Below are 23,644 nucleotides of genomic sequence, written 5' to 3'. Positions count from 1 at the left end.
CTGTATTGGTTAACTTTGCTGACCTGCATTAATTTCTCTCTCACTTTCTTATTTTTTTGTAACTGGGAATGGCTCTCTAGGTGGGGGAAAGAGAAAGAATATATTTGGAAATGATAGAGATAGAATAGGGACTGGGCCTGCGATTTCATTGGCATAGGGAGAGCTAAGATGCGGAAACTCCCTCTTCCAATGTAATTCTTCACATTTTCTGCAATGTATAGTCAGGGAGTTAGAGGACCAAGAGATCCTGACTCACCTAGGATCACAAAGCATGTATCAGAGTCAGAACTTGAACCCAGGTTTCTGAGACCAGAATGGAAATGAAGGTGATAGAAAAACAAAAGATACCAAGACATTTTTACGTAGTAGCTGATATATAACCTTTATATCCACTTTACTGAGGAAACAGAATGATTTGGGAAGTGTGACAGAACAGTTTCCTAAACAAAACAGAATTCCGAGGACCAAGGCACACTCTCCTTCCTCTCACCTAGCTGTGAGGGGGAGAGGAAATGGGCTACTCCATCTGTCTGGATTTGTCCAGGCCTAGGAAAATACAGGTTCTTGGTCACAGGCAGGGTCCGATCCACAACCATCTGCAAAAAGAGAGATTTCAGGTATTACAGTTAGGTGGGGTCAGCCATGGACTCTTACTTCTCTAGCCCCTAAACTCTGAAAAGGCAGAACTGTTGTTCAGTCCTGTCTGACTCTCTGTGGCCCAATTTGGGGTTTTCTTAGCAAAGATACTGGAGTGGTTTACCATTTCCTTCTCCAGCTCATTTTAGACATGGGAAAACAGGCAAACAGGGTTAAGCGACTGGCTCAGGTTCACACAGCTAGTAAGGTGTCTAAAGATGGATTTGAACTCAGGAAGATGAGTCTTTCTGACTCCATGCCGGGAGCTCTATCCACTACACCATCTAGCTTCCAAAAGGGGGAGAGAAGCCATTAAAGGGCAGAACAGAGGATGAATGAGTCAGGGAAGGAAACTGGCCTTTGGGGGAGTGAGACTGTCGCGACTCCCAGCCCAGAAGGCTGAGCCCCACACCCTCTCACATATGTTCCGGGGACCCAGGAGTGCCCAGCCTCTCCGTTACTGCAGCAGATGCCACTGGCGGCACAGCGCCCTCCATTCCCACAGGGTTTCTGGCCAGACTGGCACGGCGAGGGCAGGGAGTTCTCTTCCTGGCACCTCAGGCTCTCGGCGGTGCCCAAGTAGCAGCCGAACTCTTCGCCGCAGCAGATGCTGGGGCCGAAGCAGTGCCCTTTGCTTCCTGGACCACAGGGGAGGCACTACAAGGTGGGGAGAAAGACGATGAGGTCAGGACTATGGACAGCGTAGGGTGGATCTGGGGCCGGACAAACAGACAGCTTCTCTGAGGCCCATCTCCGATTCCTTGGTTTGGAAGCTGGGGAAACTGGCACCCAGAGGGCGGAAGGAATTCATGCAGTTCATGGAGGGAGATCGAGGAAGAGTTCATACAAGAAACAAGGGCCAAGTCCAAGCTCAGGGCTGTCCCCTGCTCTGCCCTTCTTTCAGGTGTTAAGCCTGGGTAGGGGAATGTGACGCCTGTGAGGGAAAAGGAGCCTAGGACAGAACTGGGGATCTGAGCAGCCCAGGGTGTCAGCACGACAAGGACTCAGGCATCAGGGCATCCAGGGCAGCCCTGGAGATTTGGTTGGAGGTGGCCTTCTTTAACCATCCAGTGTTCCAGGACCCAAAGCCTCCCGGGGGTGACCCAGGCGGGAGAGGAGCAGTCTGCCAGATCCGACCCTCACCTTCCGCACGTCTATGTCCGGCACTGAGCGCTTCCCGCCGATGGGGCAGTTCTGGATGTAGCAGGCAGAGGCCAGGGCCAAGAGAGCCAGGAGACAGCAGCAGGTGAGACCGGGACGGGACCGGGGCGTGAGGCAAGGTGGGAGCCAGGGCTGCCGATGGTGAAGCTGGTTGCCTCAGAAGCTGGATTGGGTAGTGTGAGGGTGTGTGATTAAGGAAATTTATGGTTCAGATTCGCACCTACAATAAGACACATTTGAGAAGAAGAAGCTGGATATTTCATTGATTTACAGAAAAGGCAAATGCATGAACAGTTTAGAGCTACAGCAGAAATAATTAATATAGCCTAATACTAATATAATTATAGCAATATTAATATAGATATAAGAGGAAATAGAAAAACATCACCAATTCAGGGAAGCACCAACACCTGAATTTTCTCAACTGGGGAATCCCGGGATACAGCTTTCAGGGTCTGAATTGGGAGCAAGTAGCAAGTAGTCCCAGGCAGAGCATCCTCTCCATAGGTGAGATTCCGAGGAGAGGGGACTTTATAGGGATCTAGACAAAGAAGGCTTTTTGCCAACAGCCCTGTGTACCGTTCCAAGTTGGTCGGGCACACGGCCATGGCAGTACGGATGTTTGTTCATCAAGGACATATCATACGGGGGCCACAGGATATAAGTTAATTAATCATATACTGGGAGGACTAGCCAGATCCTCCAAGTATTATCTATGTGTTCCGGGAGTGGCTAGTTCCCAAAACATTAATGCATGGCTAACTCGCGCATGTTATGTTCCTTGAGAGGTCACCAAAAGAACAGAGTGAACTTACTTTATTCAAGGGATATGAAATATTCCTTCAGAGGGTTGGATCCTGGAGGCTGATCTTCCTTCCTGGGGCTCTGAGCTCTGTGCCCTGAGCTGGGCCTATTTATGCCTGGAACCAGAGGCCTAAGGGGGCAGTCACTTGGAAGCTCACGCCCGATCAGCAGGAAGTGAGTGCCACCAGTGCCCCCTCACTTAGCTGGGTCAGGCTGGGGCACAGGGTCAGGTTGTCTGGTCAAGGCTGAGCTTGGGACCAGAACTGGGGCACTGCCCTCATTAGGCCAGGACTGTACTTAATGCCCTAAATGCTACCCTAAATGAACTTCCAATTAATTCTTGGCTCTAAGCTCTGGGCCTGCAGTTAGCAACCCTTCTTCATTTACTCCCCAAACTCCACCCCTCCTCTTCTCTTGGTCTGTATCAGATCAAGAGGAGCTGGTGCCAGGAACCCTTCTTGGATGAAAGGCTTGCCTCTCGTTCTCAGAGCAAGAGACAACCTGCTCCATCTATTTCCTGGGAAGGCGAGAACCAAGGTACAGAAAGGGAAGGGGGCCCCAGACAGTGGACTCCAGTGTCCCAGGCCTTAGCTCCCTCCCCTTTATCAAAAGCTGGCTTCCCCAGGAGATGGGGGGCCCAGGGATTGGAAAATCAAGGTGCAGAGGAACTGTGGGTTTGGGCCAGGACTCAGGCCCAACAACAAGAGAAGCACAGACTGAGAGAAAATCTGGACTCTAGTCAAGGAAGGAGCTGACTCCAAGAGAAGGGTCTGCCAAGGATCTGAATGCAACTGGACCTGGATCACTCATAGGGAGGCAACGTTCCATGCTGAGCTCTCTCTGAGCCCAGAAGGAAGAATCAAGGTTAGTGAAGAAGAGGAACTTTGTGTCTTCCTCAACGCCACATACACAGTAGATACTTAAAAGTGGTTGAGGGAATAAATGAACCAGGATGGTGAGAGGGAGGACTAGAGAATCCTTGAAGGAACCGAGTTGTTTAGCTGGAAGACCAAAAAGGATATTAATGGAGGCATGAAAGACAAAAATAAAGAGGAGTTAGACTGAGGGAAGAGGCAGAGGGAAACAAAGACAAAAAGAGGAACAAAGAGAATAGAACAGAGGGATGAAGGGGACAGAGGGCAGACAAGACAAACAGGAAGACAGAGCAGACATAGGGAGGGAAGAGAGCACAAAAGAACAAGTGACAGAGGAGATGAAGTCTTGGAGGTCAAAAGGGCAAAGGGGAAGATGACTAGAAGGAATGGAATGTGGAGAGGAGGACAGAAAGGGCAGCAGAACCGAAAGAAAGAAATTGGCAAAGCAGAGAGAGGGGATAGAGGAAGAAGGAAAGAGGACCAAAAGGGATAGAGGACAGGAGGACTAAAGGACAACAGAGGAATAGAGGGACAAAGGACAAATCATTCAGGACATGCACATGACATGGTGCCTTCAAAGGTCAACAGAAGCATTTCCCACTGAGGACCCTTTCCCATTCTCCACTGGATGGAGTTGGAGCCCCCACCTCCATCCATTACATTCTTCATAACTCCAGGTTTGGTTAGAGACCTGAAGAAGATCCCCTAACTCATCCCCTAATCCCCAATCCCTGCTACCTCTCCTCAGGATCCAGAATGGAATCATCTATGCTCTAACCCTTCACCTCCAGAGAATGGTGAAAGGGAGTTGGGGTGGGAGGCTAAAAGGGTCAAGGGATGGAGTCACTGAATAGGATGTAGAGGAGGAGAGAAAGGAATGGGAAATAGGATGATTTTGAGAGCAAGTTCCTACCAGAGAAGGTGGGAAGGAATGGGATAATGGAAGGGTTATTCTTAGTGAAGACCATTTGTGACCAGTGTAGGGGCACAGAGAATGAATGATGCTGCTACGAAATGGAGAAGGAATTTAAAAAAAATAAAGAGGAATTGAGGAAGCCTTAAAAGATTCACAGAATCTCAGGGCTAGGAGGGACCTCCATACAATCTAGTTCAACCCAATCCTTTTATAGCCAATGGCCTAAAAAGATCTGTCTACACCCCTTGACTCTTTTTCCTCTTATCTCACTCTTTTCTCACCCTCTTGTCTTCTGATTGTTGACCTTAGTGTTCAACTGAAACTTCTGCTTTCCAAGTTCTTTTATCTGCCAAACCAAATAGTCTTTTCTCAGTCCTCATCCATATCTTCCCCTGTGCAGATGGAAAAGATCCCCAACAGCATTATCATTCACTCCTTTGGAGTTTTATGACACTGCTGTCTTGTTTCTCCTCCTATCTGTCTGATTACTCTTTCTCAGGGTCTTGACTGTATCATCATCAATACTACAGCCCAGGCTCTATCCTGGATCCAATGTTCTTCTTTTTCTTTCTTCTTTTGATGCCCCCATGGATTCAATAATCATTCCTATGCAAATCACAGGAGCTGGCTTAATTATCAACCTGGAGGAGAGAATATGTGCTCTAGTGGGAGCCAGGATAGCTGTGTACTTCCCTATACCTATTTACATATATAATGGAAGGGTTAACCTTAGTGATACACATATATAAATATATACATTATGTATAAACACACACATAAATATATATGTTTATATAATATATGTATGTATGATATATGTATGTTTCAAATATTTACATGTATACATACACCCTGAGGTTCAGTCTTGCATTACAAACTGTTGGAAATTTCCACCTGGGAGTCCTATAGACATTTCAGACTCAGAATTCCTCAAGTAGAACTCAGCTTCCCCTTACCCCCTAAACCCTCCCCTCTTCCTAACTTTTCTAAGTCTTTTGAAGGCATCATATCCTAACCATGACCCAGGTTAGAAACCTTAGAGACTCATTCCTGACTCCTCATGGAGGAGAGACCTCCACACACACACACACACACACACACACACACACACACACACACACACACACACAGAGTCAATCAGTTGCCAAGTTTCAATCATTCTACCTTCACAACATCTTTTGAATGCCTTTTGCTCCCCTCATACCACAACTAGCTCCAGGCCTTATCATCTCTCACTAGGATCATTGCAACAGCCTTTTAATTGGTCTCCCTGGCTCCAGTCTCTCTCATCTCTGACCCATCTTCTCCACAACTGTCAAAATGGTAGCCCCAAAGGATGTATGACTCAGCAGCAGGAACAATGACTTCTCATTGCCTCCAGCATCAAATGCAAACTCTCTTCGTATTTAATGTCCTTCCCAACCTTCATTTCCAGGCTTAATACATATTCATCCTTTTCACCTGCTCTGTGGTTCAGCCAAACTGACTTTCTCTTCCACATACATGCCATTTCATTTCCCATCTTTGTGACTTTTCAAAAGCTGTCTTCCATGCTTGGAGTACACTGCATTCTCATCTCTGCCCCTCAGAGTCCCAAAGTTCAGTTCAAGTACTTCTTATTACATGAGAGCTGGGGTTTTAGGGGGCAAGGAAGAGAAATAAAGAGAATAAGCCTTGATGAAGTGTCTGCTGTGTTCCAGGCATTGTGCTAAGCTCTTTAGAAATATTATGTCATTGGATCCTCCTAACAATCCTGGGAAGTAGAAGCTATTATTATTATTATCTTCACTTTATGGATGAGAAAAATTAAAGTAGCAGGTGGCAAGTGACTTGCCTAGGGTCACACAGGTAGTATGTATCTGAAGTTGGATTTGAACTCAGGGCCAATTGCTTGAGAGCACTCTGTATTCCAGTAGCTAGCATGCACTGGTCATAATACCAAGGGATCATAGATTAGAACTGAGGGAGATCTCAAAGGTCATCTAGTCCAGCTCCTTCATTTTATGGATGGGAATGAGGCTCAGGGTAGTTAAGGGACTTTTAGGTGTTTAGCAAATGTGTGTTAATAGGTTCATCAAAGAGAAATATAGCCGAGATTCTGCCCAAAGACTTGCAATTGAAGGAAAAGCCTCTGATGGGGTGTTTGTTCTTGGACTCCAGTTTCAAAAATCACATTTCCCCATAGCCTCAAAACACTGCCCCTGACAATTTTCTCCCCAGCCCAAGAACATTATGCCTACCAATAACTCATGAGTGGGTCCCAGTAAGATAAGCTACCTTTTCCTGAAATTACTCATAAGCGAGTCATCAGTAAACTATGTTTTTCCATCACAAGAACAAGCTGCCCTCTGAAAAAATTGTCTTGCAAAAAACAAGATTATCTTGTAACCACAGAATTATCATGTATCGATTCCCAAAGTTATCATATTCAATCCAGAGGTCAAGCTATACACATCAGTTCTCAAAGCTATCTTGCTACAGATGTAATAGACCAAAACTACACCCCTGAGAAACCTCTTCCCTTGGTTTCCAGTAGTGAATGACGCTTGTGAACAAAATTGTATGTTATCATCTAATTATCATATCTGCTAGACATTCTACTACTTTTCCTATGTATAGGAATAATTCTAATATACATATATGTATTTATATACATAATTTTGCTATACATAACTTTAGCATCATTCCTGTTAAGTTGCAAGTTCCTTAAAGAATGCAAGTTCCCTAAAGAGTTCTGCCCTCTGTATTAGTATTGCAATAAACCTTTGCTACCTTAATTTAAAGAATGCTTGAGTCTGTGAATTTATCCCAGATGACCCTCTCCAGTACTCTGGTCCTTGAGGGGTCCCTGAACTCCTCAAACCACAACACCTCTACTTCCAAAGAACTTCTCTGCCTGCTCACCCTGCCCCCACATTAAAAAATGAAGCCAAGAGCACAGCACAACTAATGAACTTTATTTTCTAAAAACACTGGGAGGGAAGAAGTGGGTCAAGGATGGCATGCTGGAGAGAGGGTAGCTCCTCCTCAGGGGAATCAGTAGATAGTTTCCTCTTTGGGAGACTGTAGTTCTCTCATGTGCTGGCCACTCATCTGCACTTGGTGCAGCAGGAAGGCACTGGCTGGACCATCCAGTTGGGTCCAACTGCTCTTCTCACTGGCCTTCACCCTCCTCTGGTTGCCAGTCTCCTCCCAGCAGGCTGGCTCCATCATACAGCTCTCTGCAGAAATAGCAAAGGAAAAAATTCAAAACATGGAGTTATATGAAATCAGGCCACAGCAAGAAGCCATGCAGTTAAAAACTGGGAAAACGAAGTAGGTCTAGGAGGCTGCAATGTTTTCCTGAATTAGTCCAGGGTATGTGAGGTGAGATGGTGGCCAGAAGCAAGAAGACAAAGAAGATAGCTGGGAGGAAGTGAAGACTCTCTCCTTATCTGTTAGGACTAACTGTCCCAGAGGTGAGCCCTGAGCCCTACATGGTCCCAGGGAAATAACCCTAATTTCCAGTGACCACCCCAGGGTTGGTGATTCCTTGGGATCCCCTTTAGCTCCACTTAAAGTTGTGTTCAGGGTTCAAAACATTGCTTCAAGCACATTTCATTCCTTTCAGTTCAACATTCCACACTCCACAAACCAATGAAAAGGCTTCATTATTCAGAGCCCTATACTGGCCACTGGGGAAGATAGAACATTAGATAACATAAAATCCCTGCCTCAGGCAACCTACAGTTTAGTAGTGTGGAAGAGAAGCAGGAGGTTAATTACAGATATCCCAGCTCACCCTTGAGCACATATTTCTCCCTCCAGTCTGGTATGTTGTTCTTTGAGATTCAAGGTTATATAACAGAAAGAGTTCTGATTTAGGAGTCAGCTAAGAACTACCATTGACCCTAGTTTTGTGGCTCTAGGGGAGTCACTAAACTTCTTTTGGCATCTGCATGCTCACCTGTAAAATGGAGTTAGCAAGACCCAACCTTCCAGGGCCGTTGTGAGACTCCAATAAGGCAGTGTGTGTAAATGCTATGTAAATATCAGTGGTTATAATTATTCTGTACCACAAAAATGCATGTGGGCACACACACATCCACACATTGCCCACTTCTGAGGGCTTTCCTCAGATGTCTGAAATAAAATGACGGAAGCGCAATGATCATTCGAATCCACCATCAAGCAAACAAGGACACTCTATGTCTTCAGGCTTTACTATCCCTTGTAACAAGATCAGGTTTAAGTTTCTTGGGATGACTTCTGTCCTTGACCATTATCCTTGTTTCCTGAGGGTGGGGAAATCACCTTCTGGGAAATCAAGTCTGCATTGTCCTCTCAAATGTATTCAATATTGATATATATATGAGTGGCCATCCAATCAATATTTGTAGTAGAAGGAAGTTTGGCCTTAGCTAGAGCCAAACTTCGGTGGCTTCTGGCTCCCTGACTCCATATTTTTTCCCAGTAGGATTGTTCTGTCCTCAGTTCCATTGCTCAGCCAGCTACTCATAGGTCCTTGCCTTCTAGTCTGAGTGGCCAGCCAAGTTCTCTTGCTTTGCTTCTGTGGTCCACACTCAAGGAGCTGTTCTGGAGTTAGTTAAGTTCTACCTTCCTGAGCTGGATTAGTCTTTGTAAACTAGTTCACGCCTCTGCTTCATTCTTTTTAGCAACTGCTCATAATTAAGCTGCTTATCGTCTCTCTGAATAGTCTCATTAGACTATATACAATAGTATATGATGGTCTTAAAAGCTCTGACCACTCATTCCAGCCTGACCCTTTCTGTTTTCTTATGTACCCCATCTCTTTCTATAAGTTTCAGTAGGAGACTATAGACCCATATCACCATATTTTTTCTTTTGTACTGGATGGTACCTACTAAACTAATAGACCCCCCACTCATACACCCTGCCCCCCGAAAAAAAGACCATTGTACTACCTTTAAAAAAAACTACAACCTCTTAATATGATTTCAGAATTGTCTTTCATACTGCACACACAGTTTTTGCTTTCCCTTGCTACATCCTTTCATGATTTCCACCAGATTACAGCCCCTCTTTGTTACTTCCATCTTGGGTGTTTAACAATACCAGAGGGTTACAGTTGCATAGTCAGTTCAAACTCCTCTCTACCCTATGCTATGAAGTTTTATCCAGTAAAGTGAATAGAAAACTTAGGTTAAAATGATCATAAGGATACAAGTCCTTTTCTGAGCACTCTAATGTGTGCCTGTAACTTCCCTTTGGAATGGGAGATCTATCTGGAGATTTGGAGAAAGACTCTTTTCCCAACATAAGCAAACTTTTCAGTTTGTCCATTGGCATGTGCTCCCTTTCTGCTGGAGTTTCTGATTTTATGAAATCAGATTCTACAACTTCTAAAGGGAAGGGGATATAGTGATCCATCTTCAGGTACTACCTCCTTCTGTCACTACATGAGAAATTTTTGAATGATCTGGTAATTCTTACACACACACACACACACACACACACACACACACGAGATAGAAAAACCCTGTTGCAATTTGTTCCCCATTTTTTTTATAGTTCATTTTGACATTTGTATGTCTTTATTTTTAGACTCAGGATCTATCCCTAGAAATCAAAGATCTCTGTATTTTACTATGTATTACTTCGTGCCATTGTTCTGAAAGTTTAGTTAAAAATTGTATTTAGCAAATCAATAACACAACAGGAAGCAAGCAAGCATGCAGGATCAGGGAACAAATTTTCAAAAAACCAAGCAATTAAACAGCTACACAAATATAGATAATTATAATTACAGTGCACACCATCAATTTGTACTAGATTTCAGATTTCATTGTTATAGGGAGCTGCCAGTGAAAAACTTCTCCAAATACAGATTGGCACCTGCCGTATAACTTTTAATCTTAGAAAACTTTCTGGGCCACTGAGAAGGGAAATAACTGATCTAGGGTCACACAGCTACTATGTATCAGGGCAAAACTTGGACCCAAGTCTTCCTGAATCTGAGGCCAGTTCTCTATCTGCTATGATACTCTGAGCAACAACTAGCATATGAAAAAACAAGTAAAACCACAGTAAGTAGTAATATTATCATTTATGATATGAAATGAACAGAAATATTTCAGAATTGACTGGAAGGATTTTTTTTTTAGGATTTCCCACCCTCCCCCATCCTAAGATAAAACTGAGCTAAAAAGGAAATAATTTTCATCTCAAAAAACTAAGAAACTTAAAAAAAACATTCTCAGGATGAGCAGAAGACTGGGCTATCTATATTACCGGCATTGCAGCAGATCCCAGCAGCAGCGCAGTGTCCTCCATTCCCACAGGGTTTCTGGCCAGACTGGCATGGGGAAGGCAGGTAGCTCTCTTCTTGGCACCTCAGACTCTCAGCAGTGCCCATATAGCAGCCTAATTCATCTCCACAGCAGATGCTGGGCCCAAAGCAACGCCCTTTGCTCCTAGGGCCACAGGTGAGACACTGCAGAGAGGAGCAAGGTTTAGGGTAAGGAAATAAACAATCTTTATCCCCTGCAAGGGCATGTCCATTTCCCCCCACCTTTCCTACATATCATCCACCCTTTTCCTTAATTCTTCCCACCCTCTCCTCTTCTCCCTTTCCTTATATTTTTTTTAATGCCCCACCATACTCTCATTTCCTTTCTCTTCTCCCTTCTTCCTTTTCTCCTCTGTTTTCCATAATCCTTTCTTCTCTCCCTTTCTATTATCCCCTCCTTCCTTCTCCTCCTCTACCTTCTTCTTTCTTTCTTCTCTTGTCCTCCTCTTCTCCTCTCATACCCCTTAATACTCTTTTGCTCTCTCTGCCTCTCTCATCTTTCTTCTTTTCTAGCCTCCTCTTTCTTCTTCCCTTCTTCCCGTTCTATTCAGTTGTCTCCCAGGGACTCTGCCTAACCCATGTAAGACCTGCTCCCTCCTTAAAAGAGCTGCTTGCAGAAATTCAAGTTTGGGGATCTATGTTTTCCTCTCCCAGCCTATTCACCCACCTACCTGCATTCTGCTCAGACAAGCCTGTCCTTCCTAGCCTTCCTTTTTAACCTAGGATGGAGTGGTTCAGTCACCTGTTTTTCTGACCCTACAACCCTCTCAGCTTACTGGAAACTCAGCCTGGGCTTTCCCACCTAGATGAAAAATTGAAAGATGGACTTGGCAAGTGCGGGAGAAGGGGAGAAGGGGCAGGCAAAAGAGGAAGAGAAATTGCATGGCTTGCCTGGGCTGGTTGCTGGCCAGGGTGCTGAAGCAACCAATCTTCGTAATCTAGAGGCATGTAGCACAAAGAAATTGGCACCTCCCTGCAACTGTCCTAAATGAGCCACCAGGCACTTGGGCAAGAAAGACTGAGGGAGGAGAGCACATTTTCATATGCTCAGCAGTTACTGCTTTGGTAGTGAAGACAAGACTAGATTTTCTCCAGTTCCTCTGAAAACTGAATAGGAGGGAAGAGGTGAGAAATGCAATAGATAGTAATTAAGTAAGGTGTCTAGTGGAGAACAAGGTGTCAGTTGCTCTAACTTGAAAGAGCCCTCAGGCTGCACTGGCAACCACTTAATGTTAAAAGACCTCAAGGAAAAAGCCCACCATTTTCTGTGGAGCCCTATAAGCTATCTATTGGGATGGCATGGACAAGGAGAGGGGGATCTGCATTGTTGGGGTGTCCTCCCATCTAGGAAATCATGGGTCCCTTGAAGGAAGTCCAACATAACCTTCTGGAAGGGAGCAAAGTTACACTGAGAGTTGCTACTGCTTTTTTCTGGAGAATGCTAACACCTTCTCACTCCACATCTCTGCCCGTAATGTGGCTCAGGAGGTGACTTCTGGTCTTAAAATGGAGGCTGAAAATCCTATGTTTGGTGAGCTGAAAGGCCTACCCCATCAGAGACAAAGTGTCTGAAAAGTCAGCTGTCCCCCTTTTTCCATTAGGGCTGAGCTCTTCAGAGATAGCACCTCTTTGGCTCCAGGAAGTTGTTGTATTCTAGCATAGCAGAGGAGCCCTCAAGGCAGCCTCTGCATTCTTATGCCTCCTCTTACTCTCCCAGTCCTTCAGAGTATCCTGATTCTTCTTCATTCTTTCTCTGCTTCCTTTTACCTCTCTCCTTTTCTCTCTGTGAGTTTCCTTTAGCGCATGGTAGCCCTCATGCTATGTCCCTCTCTCTGTCTCATGCTCCCTTCTCTCCCTGCCTCACTCTGCCTCTCTCTCCCTTTCTTTGTCCCCACTGTCTCTTTCTGCCCATTTCACATGGTTTTCTTGCCCTCTTCTTGGCATTTTTTCTTTTCCCCAATTGCCTCTTTCTGCCTTCTCTGTTTATCTCACTTTGTCTCCCTCTCCATATTTATGTTCCTCCCTTCTTTCCTATGTTTTCTTCTCAGTCTTTCTTCTCAAATACCCTCTCTTTGACTTTCCTTACTCCCTTAATCTTTGCCTCACTGTGCACTCCTGTTTTTTATGAGCCCCTCCCCACACCAGACAAAGTGCCCCAGGAATACTGGACTTACCAGTCAGAACTAGGGTTCCCCTCTCCTCCCAGAGAAAGTGAAGTCCTATCAATGCCATTTCATGCCACCCACAAGAAGAACCCTGACCAAGTCAGCCATACCTGTCTCATCTCTGTGTCAGACAGGGAGCGCTTGCCTCCCTTTGGACAGTTCTGGAAGTAGCAGGCCGAGGTGAAAGTGACAAGGCAGAGGAAGCAGGCCAGCAGCCTGGCATCGGGCATCTTGGCAGCAGGTCTGGAGGCTGGACTCTGGTTGTGGTTGCTTCGTTGAACTGAGCTGTCCCTGGTTCTTGGCTTGAGAGCTCTCAGCTGCTTATTTATACCCTGAGAGTATCCCCTTGGAGATTGTTATGATGAAGCAGCTTATTTCCTCTCCCTCCCTATCCCCCCTCCTGCAGCTGCCAAGTGTCTCTCCATGAACCCTAAGCAGGAGGAGAATTCAATCCTGGTGATTCAAGGCTCGGGCCTGGAGGCTGCCTGTCTGCCTGTGTGGCCTGTGGACATGTATGTATCTATGTATATATGTATCCTAATGTCAAAAATTCTGTTGGATTCAGAACTCTTGATTGACCTTTGAATGTGTCATTCACTACTGTAGGAACAGAATTGTAATATGTATGTCCCGATCTCCTTGTCTCAATGTATATTCATTTAATTATAATAGTAAGGTTTTTCAGACATTTTACAAATATATTTTTATCCTCATAACAACCCTGTGAGATAGGTACTATTAGAATTCCCATGAGAAAACTGAGGTAGACTGAAGCTTAGTTACATGTTCAAGGTCACTCAGTAAGCATCTGAAGCAAGATGAGAACTCTGTCTATACTGACCCCAGGTCCAACACCTTCTCTACTGTTCCACCTACCTGCTCTATACTTGTGAGAATGCCTGTGTTCCTGGGACTGTCTCTCCAAATGCAAGTAGCAAGACCTCACTCAGCCCAGTGATTTATTTATATTCTCTGGACTTATTTTCTCCAGATCATCCTCAGTGTTGATTCTCTTTCCCACCACCACCTCCAGGATTAAAAAGATTCCTAGAAAACAAGGTATTTTCCTGACCATAGGCCCAGATCCCTGGGGAGAGGGAACTCTGGGAGGGCTTTCCAGATGCCCAGAAGCAAGTAGGGGAAATGCCAAGACCCAGGGTTGGTGGCTATGAACTGAGTTCCTTTCCCTCCTCTCCCTTCTTGGGAATGGACTGGGACCAGAGACGAGGGCTGGAGACACCTTCAATAACCACTCCAAAGCTCAGACAACAGGCTTTTAAAAAAAGGTTCTGGACCCTGCTGTCAGTCCGATGAATTTTACGGTGTTTTCATATAAATAGAATACAGTACCTATGGGACATACAACTACAAGGGAAACCAAATCTACTAAAATATAGTTAGCAAAGTTTGAAAAAAAAGGCAAGGTCAGAGACTCTAGGTAAAGCATCCTTGCTTTAAAAGACGCTGAGTGGCCCAGTGGGTAGAGCACCAAGCCTGGAGTCAGGAAGACTCATCTTCCTGAGTCCAAATATGGCCTCAGACACTTACTAGCTGTGTGACCCTGGGCAAGTCACTTAGCTTCATTTGCCTCAGTTTCCTCATCTGTAAAATGAGCTGGAGAAGGAAGTGGCAAATATTCTACTCTCTCTTCCAAGAAAACTTCAAATGGGGTCACTAAATGTCAGACACAACTGAAAAGCACAGCCTTCTGATAGAAGTCAGCAATAGTAACGGGCTTTTCTGGATCAGGAAAGCCTTAGAGATGCTTGGCTGTATGGAGAAGGGTTCTCAAAGAACCACTGAGGAAACTTGGTCCAGATCAACTGAGTGGAATCCAACTGGGAAGCAAACAAATATTGGTGATCAGGGTAAACTGGAATGGGGAAGTGTATGGTAAGGGAAAGCACATAAAACATTTTTCAGTTGGAGTATCAGAAATAATAGAGGTCAGACTTGAAATAACCCAGATGGCTGGGAATAACCAAGTTATTGATCACACAAATTCTGGAAATCAGGATTTGTTTTTCCTGGTTTCATTACTGGCAAGATGAGAATGTTATATAGCAAGTTAGCTGGTACAAGGATGCTTTGAGTTCTTTGGTTGTCAATAACTGATCTAATGCCTTCCATTCCCTGTTCTGAAGACAACAAAGGAAGGAGGCATCTCAAGTTTTACCTGGAAAGAAAGAGGGCTTGCATTTTATCAAAGGGCCTAAATTTGCAGGTTCTTTTGACCAGAAAAAATAATCTAAGACCTAATAGCTGTTTCTATTGCAAGGAAAAAGAACTTTAGTTAGGTATCAGGATTAATACAGCCATCAAGGGAGGAACTTTAGAATGTCATTTTATTGTAGTATTCAGTTGGCACCAGACATCTCTTTCCAGTAGAATTAAACCAAGATTGTCAGATGGGAGAAAAGCACAATCAATCAATTGATAAACATTTATTAAGCACCTAGTACATGCTAGATTAGAGAAGGAAATACCAAACTACTCCAGTATCTTTGCTAAGAAAATCCCAGCTTCTGGGATAAGAACTCACTGTTTGACAAAAATTGCCAGGAAAACTGGATAACAGTGTGGCAGAAACTGGGCATAGACCAATGCCTGACACTGTGCACAAGAATAAAGTCCAAATGGATACATGATCTAGGTATATAGATTGATACAAATTAGGAGAAAAAGGAATAGTGTATTTGTCAGATTTATGGAGAATGGAGAAATTTTTGACTAAACAAGAGACAGAAAGCATTATGAAGTGCAAAATGGATAATTTTGATTACATTAAACTGAAAAGTTTTTGCACAACCAAACACAATGCAATAAAGATTAGGAGGGAGGTAGAAAACAGGGAAAGAATTTTTGCAACTAGTGTCTGTGATAAAGGCCTCATTTCTAAAATATATAGAGAACTGAGTCAAATGTACAAGAATACAAGTCATTGTCCAATTGATAAACAGTCAAAGGATATGAACAAGCACTTTTCAGAGGAAGAAATTAAAGATATCCATAGCCAAATGAAAAAATGCTCTAAATCACTATTGATTAGAGAGATGCACATCAAAACAACTCTGAGATACCACATCACATCTATCAAATTGGCTAGCATGACAAAACAGGAAGATGATAAATGTTGGAGAAGATGTGGGAGAGCTGGAACACTAAGTCATTATTGGTGGAGCTGTGAGCTCATCCAACCATTCTGGAGAGCAATTTGGAACTATGCCCAAAGGGCTACAAAAATGTATATACCCTTTGACCCAATAATATCGCTTCTCGGACTGTGTCCCCAAGAGATCATAAAAATAGAAAAGGGTCCCACACGTACAAAAATATTTATAGCAGCACTCTTTGTGGTGGTCAAAAACTGGAAATCAAGTGGATGCCCATTAATTGGGGAATGGCTGAATAAATTATTATATTTGAATGTAATGGAATACTATTGTGCTATAAGAAATGATGAACAGGAAGATGTCAGGGAAACCTGAAAAGACTTATATGAACTGATGCGGAGTGAAAAGAGCAGAATCAGGAGAACTTTGTACACAGCAGCAACCATAGAGTGCGAGGAATTTTCCTGGTAGACTTCGCTCATCTTTGCTAAGAGAACCCCAAATGGGGTCATGAAAAGTCAGTCACAACTGAAATGACTCAACAACAAGAACAAACTAAGCATTGCAAAAAGAGGCAAAAGACAGTGTCTGCCCTCAAGGAGGTTATTATAATCTAATGGGGGCTACAACACGCAAACAAGTATATGTACAAAGTAAATTATATACAGTAAAAATAGGAAATAACTAAAAGAGAGAAAGCACTGGAATTAAGAATGGTTAAGGAAGAGTCCCTGTAAAAGGTGGGATTTTAATTGAGACTTAAAGGAAGCCATTGAGGTTAGTAATTGGAGCAGGGGAGAGAGAGCTTTCCCGGCATGGGAGAACAGCCAGGGAAAATGCCCAGAGATGAAAAATGGAGGGTCTTGTTTGCTGAATAAGAAGGAGACCAGTGCTACTGGATGGAAGATCACATGTGAGTGAGGGAGGAAGGAAGCCAATATGAACTGAAACAGGAAGAAGAAGAAAGATAGCTGATAGGTCTCCCTTCTGTACCCACCATCTACACCTTGCCTGCTGTGCTGGACAGAAATCTGAGAAAAATAGAGGATGAGTGGCTCCATTATCAAGCAGGAGATTTTCCAGGATCTCAGCAGGATCTTGGAGGATCACAGAAGGGTGCTAAAAGGGAGACAAAAGGTCAAGTGGACTCCCAGGGTCCTGTCATCAGCTACGTTAGCATAGAAAAACAATTTTCTGTCTAGATATTTTCTCATTTCTATCACAATTGTAAATCCACATGGAAAAGAGTTGTATCTGAATCACTTTTGAGGTAGAAATTTAGCCTCTTTTTATCTTCAATGCAAAAATTTATAGGAATCAGAATTTTTTTTCTTTCAGCATGTTTATATTTTTCCAGTTTTTCCCTTTTTCATTACTGATCAGATCAAGAAGGAGAAAAAAAAATGTGATCAGGGATAACTTAAGGAAATTTCATTACTGAAAAATCTACACCCTTTTGGTTTTGAGACTGGGTCTTCCCATCTCCACCAGGCTGAAATTGCAGCAGCCACTGATGGACCCATCTCAGGGCTGATTCAGCACCAAAGCTTTGACCTCCAATTTGCCCCTCCTTGGGTAGCCTAGTGGTCCCCTCTTCTGGGGGTTCTGAATGCTGGTGACATATTTAGTGTGGATCAACCTTAGACCTCCTGTAGCCCAGGATCCAAAGCTCAAGTGATCCACCAGCCTCAGCCTCCCCTAGTAGGCATGGACCACATCCACATCCACATGCTGCACATCTACCTTTTTCAAATGACTCAATTTAGTTAGGAGCTATCCCTTGTGCACCGAACAGGTCTGAGTTTTAATGTGTCCCAAATCTCACACTTATATCCCAAGGGCAACATTTGTGTGGCATTCAGTCAATCCATGCAACAAATAAACACAAATTAAACATTAAACTATCTATGCTGGATTCCATTCTCTCCTTCTACAGAAGAAATAGAAAGTGCTGTTCTCTCTTGTGTTGTTTTAGCACTCCATTTTTGACTGTGACAGTCTCGAAGCAGCAATTTTCAGGTTATTTGAGCAATTCCTATTGCAGAAAGAAATGACTGGTAGAAATGACCTGGCATGGATTTTTTTCCCGCAGTCTTTTTTCTCTCCAGTTGAAAAACTGGGAAGAGAAGGATGAATATTTCTCTAGGAATTGGAGAAGGTGTTCTCCTTCTATGATAGTTTATAGTTGCGTGCACAATGCCTGGCATGAAAAAGGTGTTTAATCAATGCTTGTTGACAAAGAAAGTACACCATGTTTCCAGGGAGTTGACGGTGGCGTTTTATTTGCAGAGTCTGGCTTGGGCAGTCTTTTTGCTACTTTGTGGTTTTAAAGGGTTTACTGATATTGCAATGATTTCAGAAATAGGTCTTGCTTCTCATGCTATAACAATATTCAGAAGTCCCTAGGATACGGTGTTTTGGGAGCCAGTATGAAGCTTTGTAACAGCATTAGTTGAGATGGATTCTCTGGTCTAGCTACCAGAATTTTTTTTTAATCTCTAATAGTCTGCTTTAAGGGCCAAAGGGGCATTCACCATGTTTTTCTTTGCAAGTCTATCAATCAGTTTGAAGAGGACCTTGCAAGCCCACAGGACTACATTGAGGAGCCACTGTTGTGCATCTTGCAGATTTTGATCAGAGTAAATTGGCCAATTTGCAGAAGTGCAGAGAAAAAATTGGATGATGTTTGGGGCCTGAAAATCTGATAGCGGTTGGTTTATGTCTGCCCATGTGGATTTATATAATGCAAAAAAATAGTAATAGTCAGTCTCTAAATTCATCTGAACTTTCATACAATTTAGGAAAATTTTTGATTGTGATAATATTAAAGGTGATTAGGGAACATGGATTAGAAATGCCATATTCTTAAGTTATTGCCAGAGTGGCACCTGAATTTGGAAGATGGGTACTGAGAACATTGAGAGCAACTTATGGTTTTGGTCACCAGTGGGTCAATTTGTTTTCTCTTGAAGTGAGAATCTAGACTTACTGTCCCAAATCTCGTGCACATTAGAAGGTCAGGCTTCCCAAAGCAAGACTACATTTTTCCCTTAGGGTTCTAGGGGTATCCCTGAGGAGTTGAGGATTGTCTCCTCTATTGCCATCCACTTGAGCCTTCATTCTAGGAAGTTCTTCCCACTCTTAAGCAATTAGCTGAGTTTCAAAAAATAAATATATTAATAATATATTATGTTAATAAAAAATAGTATTTACTGAGAAGACAGAGATGTTGCCAAGGTAGAAACTGACAGGATTTGATTATTGATTGACAATGAAAAATAGGAGAGAACAGAATCAAAGATTAAATCAATTAACATTTATTAAGAGATTATTATGTGTAAAATTATTATGCTAGGCACTGAGGAGGCAATGAAAACAAAAACGGCCCCTGCCCTCAAGAACATTCTGTTTGGGGAAACAACATGTATATTGATAAATAATTGCAAAACATATGTATGTATTAGGAGCCATTCCACAGAGCATGCCCAGAGTTGCCCTTCCTGGTTCCAGTCAACTATGCTTTGGGGCTTGCTATCTGATGGTCCAGCGAAGGAAAATCTTGCTTTGGTAGAATGCAGCAAGTCTTTGGTTCCTTGGTCCTCCCTCTACCCACATCCTGTGTTCCGTGACAGTAGCAAGGAAGTTGAGTTAGTTAAAAGAAATAGCTTCCAAATCAGCCTCTAGCTTAGTCTCACTCATGCGGTAGGAAGTACACTTTGTGATGCAGTGTGATAAAAAAAGGAGTTAACACTGTTAGAGGCCAAGACTGTACCTAAGTCCAGAGCAGAGGGGCCGGTTTGGGAGCGGTAGTAGGCACAGCCACCCAGTCCCTTTGGTCCCAGAAGTGGCTTCTCAGTGGTAGGCATATCAAGTCAATATAAAGTAATTTCTGCTTATTGAGGGCACTGGGAAAATCAGCCTGTCTTGAATAAGAGGCGGCACTCATTTGAGTCTTAAAGGAAGCTAGGGAAAAGCAGAGGAGAGGAAGGAGAGTATTTCCAACTTGGGAGACCAACTTGGGCAAAGACAAGAAAATGGAAAATGGAAAGGGAACAGTAAGTAGGTGTTTGTCTGTAGTGTGTGAAGGAGAGTAATGTAGCCTGAAAATGTAGGTTGAAGCCAGATTGTAAAGGTCTTTAAATGTCAGGTGCAGAAATTCCTATTTTATACTCAAGCCAATATAGAACCTCTGAAGTTTTTTGGGGGAAGTGTCACAGTCATACCTGTGCTTTCAACATCAAGTTAGCTAAACCTTGAGAAGGATAGAATGGAAAGGTGAGACCAACCAGGAAACTAGCTATTCACTGCCATAGTCCAGCAGGAGGCAATGAGGCCATGAACTAGGGCAATTCATAAGATGAGAAAGAAGGATGGATTCTAGTGGTGTCATGGAAGTAAAATCTCTGAGACTTGGCAATTGATTGGATAAGAGGATTTAATAAAAAACAATGAAGAGATCAATTCAGAGGCTTCATGAGAAAGCATGCTTTTCCCCTCTCAGCATGGAACTAATTGGTGCTGACTGAGGCATACACTTGCAAAACATGGCCAATATCTAGATTTGCTCTTCTTGCTTGTATTTATTTGTCACAAGGCAAAGTTTTAATGGGAAGGAGGAGTCATTGGAAAGTCAAAAAAGAAGAGACTATATAAAATATTTTTAAAGAAATTAAAGAGAAAATCAAGAACGACTCAAGTTGTGAACCTTGGTGCCCAAGAGGATGGTGGGGGAGAGGAAGTCTGGAGAAGGGAACATGTTTAGGGGAGAAGATAATAAGTTCTTTTGAACTGAGGATGAAGTGCCTATGGGATATACAGGTTGGAGGTATAATACCAGAGTTCAGGAGAGACAGGACGACTGAATTAATGCATTTTTATAGAGACAGTAATTGAATCCCTGGAGAAGATGAATTGGCTACCAAAACATAGAAAGGGAAGTAAAGAGATCTCAGAAGAATTCTGAGTTATACCCACTCATTGTGGGGTGAGGCAGAGTATTGGTGATAATTCTAAATATTGGCTTAGAAGCTCAGCATGACAGGTCAAAATGAACCCTGAGAAAGACCAATGCTTAAGAAAAACCAGGGAGAGAAAATGAATCAAGAGGGAAGCAAGAACTAGTCTCATAAAACATTGTGGAGATCAAGAAGGATGGGGATGGAGGAGAGGGCTTCAGTTTTGAGAGTGAAGAGATCATTGGGACATGAATGGAATGAAATATTCCTGCACTAGAAGTATGAGGAATACAGAGAGGCATGGGAAGGCTTACATGAACTGGTGCAAAGTGAAGTAAGTAGAACACACACACATGCACACGCACAATGTAAGTGGAAACAATGATAACAGAGAAACAATCAGAACTGAATGCTATGAAATGACATGAGCCATTCCAGCTCTATCAAGTGCTGGACCTGGTGACAGGAAGGCTCCTCTTCCTGAGTTCAAATCTCTAGAATGAGCTGCAGAGGAAAATGGCAAATCATTCCATATCTTTGCAAAGAAAACCCCCTGTAGGGTCATGGAGAGTCAGACATGACTAAAATGACTGAACAATAACAAAAAATTGTTCAGAAATTTTTCGCAGCTAAGGGGCACATTGGATAAAGTGCTAGGCCTGGCGTTAGGAAGACGAGTTCAAATTTGGTCTCAGACACTAACTGTGTGACCCTGGGCAAATCACTTCACTGTTTGCCTCACTTTCCTCATCTGTAAAATGAACTGGAGAAGGAAACGGCAAATCACTCCAGCATCTTTGCCAAGAAAATCTCAAAATCTCAAAGAGTCAGATATGACTGAAATGAATGAACAACAATGACAGGTTTGGTACCAAAAATGACCTCTGAGAAGGCACTTTCCTCCTTCTCTGCAGAGGCACGAGACTGTGAGTGTGGAATGTCAGGCTTTTCTCAAGTTGTGAGGAGATTTTTTTTCCCCTTTTTTTTATTCTTTGCTATAAGAGAGGATTCTTGGGAGGGATATGTTGGAAAGTACGGGGGGCGCAAAAATGAAAGAATTCAACGCAAATTTATTTTTAAAAGAAGAAATTGTGACTAACTTTGGAGAGAATAGTTTCCCTTGAGTGATGAGGTCAGGGGTTAAATTGCAAAGGGATGTAGAGTCACAGAAGAGAAGACAACTTTTTCTAGGAATTTGGCTGTAAAAAAAAGGAGGGATACAGGAAGAGAAGCTTCTTAAGGAGGGGGGAGATTTAATCATGGTTATAGGGAGCACATTACGAGCCAACAGGTAGGAAGAAATTGGAAAATATAGAGGTTCAGAAACTGGAAACTGGGCAGTTTGCTATACTACGGCCAGCAATCCTAAAGTGAGGAGGAGACACAGGTTTAGGCAGAAAAGTGAGTTTAGTTTGGGGCATTTTGAGGTTGAGATTCTGGGGGGATGCTCAAGTAGAAATATTCTGCGAGCAGTAGCACATACTTTCCCAGCCTCACCCCTCCTTGGAAATGAGAAGGGAGAGAATGAGGTAAGGGAAGAGAACTCAGGCCTAACACCCAGACTCTTTGTAACAGAGAGAGAGGGAAGGAGTGAAGGGAACTGTGGGGAGGAAAGAGGATGAGAGGGAGTCTCTTGGGCTGCCAGCTCTGCTGACCCACCAGCCCTCAGCCCCCAGCCCTGACCACTTGGGAGACCTCAGAACATGACATTAACATGCAGCAGGGAATCATGGACCTAATGAGTGCATCAGCATGGCCAGGGCCAGCAGGGGATGTCGCTAGAGGGAGAAGGGGAAGGAGTAGGAGAGGAGGGGAATGTCTCCAGGGGCTTCACTTGCCTAGAAGGGAAATGGAAAAGGGGGGGATGCAGTCAGGTCATCAGGGCAGACCCAGGGACTCAGGGAGGGTCCCTCCAGCCCCTTCTGAAACAGCAATGGAAAGGCTGGGTGCTGCAGGGAGGGCAGGGAAAAGGGCTTCTTTTTCTCCTCAGTCACTGAGCTCAATGGCAGGCTAAGGTCTCCAGGCAGATCTCAAGCCTCTGGAACCCTCAGGGCTCCCCCCATGGCCCTGGTCCTGCTGAGTCTCTCTTCCACCACACCCAGGAGTCCAGCTTCCCCTCTTCTCTGCTCCCTACCCTGCACATACAAGGGAAGACCAATACCCACTGTGCCCCCTATAGGACCCCAGAGACAGAGCCTGGGCCTAGATACCTGGGCCCTGGACTCCCTCATCAGGATAAGCTTTCCAGCTTTATATTTCAGGAAGTAATTCCTTCCTACACAGCACAGGCAGCCCCTGGCCCTGGGCCTGGAGCCTGGTCTCTGCCAGTCTGACCTTCCAGGCTGACCCAGAATCTCAAAGCTGGAAGGGGCCTTTGAGGTCATCTAGTCAGTCTTCTCACTTAGAAAACAAGGAAATTGGGGCCCAGGGAGGGCCATGGACTTACCTGAAGACACACAGCAGAGCCAGGACTGGCAAGAGAAAATTCTCCTGACTCCCAGCTCAGTGTTCCTTCCAATGTATCATCCCACTGTCCTCCTACTTTAAAAGGTCATAGTGACCTCAAGACAGTGGAGAGAAAGGTGAGGTCCAGGCCTGGGCCCTCTGGGTAACTTGGGACAGGGCTTTCTGAAGGAGGCTCAGCAAGGTCTCATACTTTCTCCCCACCCCCCAGATAGAACTCCCTTGTCCCATCCTGTGCTAACTTTT

General features: G+C 43.9%; 2 protein-coding genes across 2 annotated transcripts; both read right to left on the bottom strand.

Annotated features, from left to right (window-relative positions):
* Positions 1-355: 355 nt before the first annotated feature.
* LOC140512047 (uncharacterized) lies at positions 356-2,405 on the bottom strand. The gene is made up of 4 exons (XM_072621418.1): positions 2,345-2,405; positions 1,780-1,952; positions 1,057-1,293; positions 356-596 (listed from the first exon to the last, which is right to left on the bottom strand). The coding sequence occupies exons 1-4, from the start codon at positions 2,403-2,405 to the stop codon at positions 441-443; spliced, it is 627 nt and encodes a 208-aa protein (XP_072477519.1). The 3' UTR covers positions 356-440.
* Positions 2,406-7,328: 4,923 nt separating this feature from the next.
* LOC140510876 (vasopressin-neurophysin 2-like) lies at positions 7,329-13,217 on the bottom strand. The gene is made up of 3 exons (XM_072619754.1): positions 12,978-13,217; positions 10,645-10,846; positions 7,329-7,613 (listed from the first exon to the last, which is right to left on the bottom strand). Exons 1-3 carry the CDS (start codon positions 13,095-13,097, stop codon positions 7,429-7,431), a joined length of 507 nt encoding a protein of 168 aa, XP_072475855.1. The 5' UTR covers positions 13,098-13,217; the 3' UTR covers positions 7,329-7,428.
* Positions 13,218-23,644: the final 10,427 nt, after the last annotated feature.

The sequence above is a fragment of the Notamacropus eugenii genome, chromosome 6 (genome assembly GCF_028372415.1).
Source record: "Notamacropus eugenii isolate mMacEug1 chromosome 6, mMacEug1.pri_v2, whole genome shotgun sequence".
Classification (NCBI taxonomy): domain Eukaryota; kingdom Metazoa; phylum Chordata; class Mammalia; order Diprotodontia; family Macropodidae; genus Notamacropus; species Notamacropus eugenii.
The sequence above is the reverse complement of the archived record's forward strand: the minus strand, read 5'-3'. Positions and strand labels throughout refer to the sequence as shown.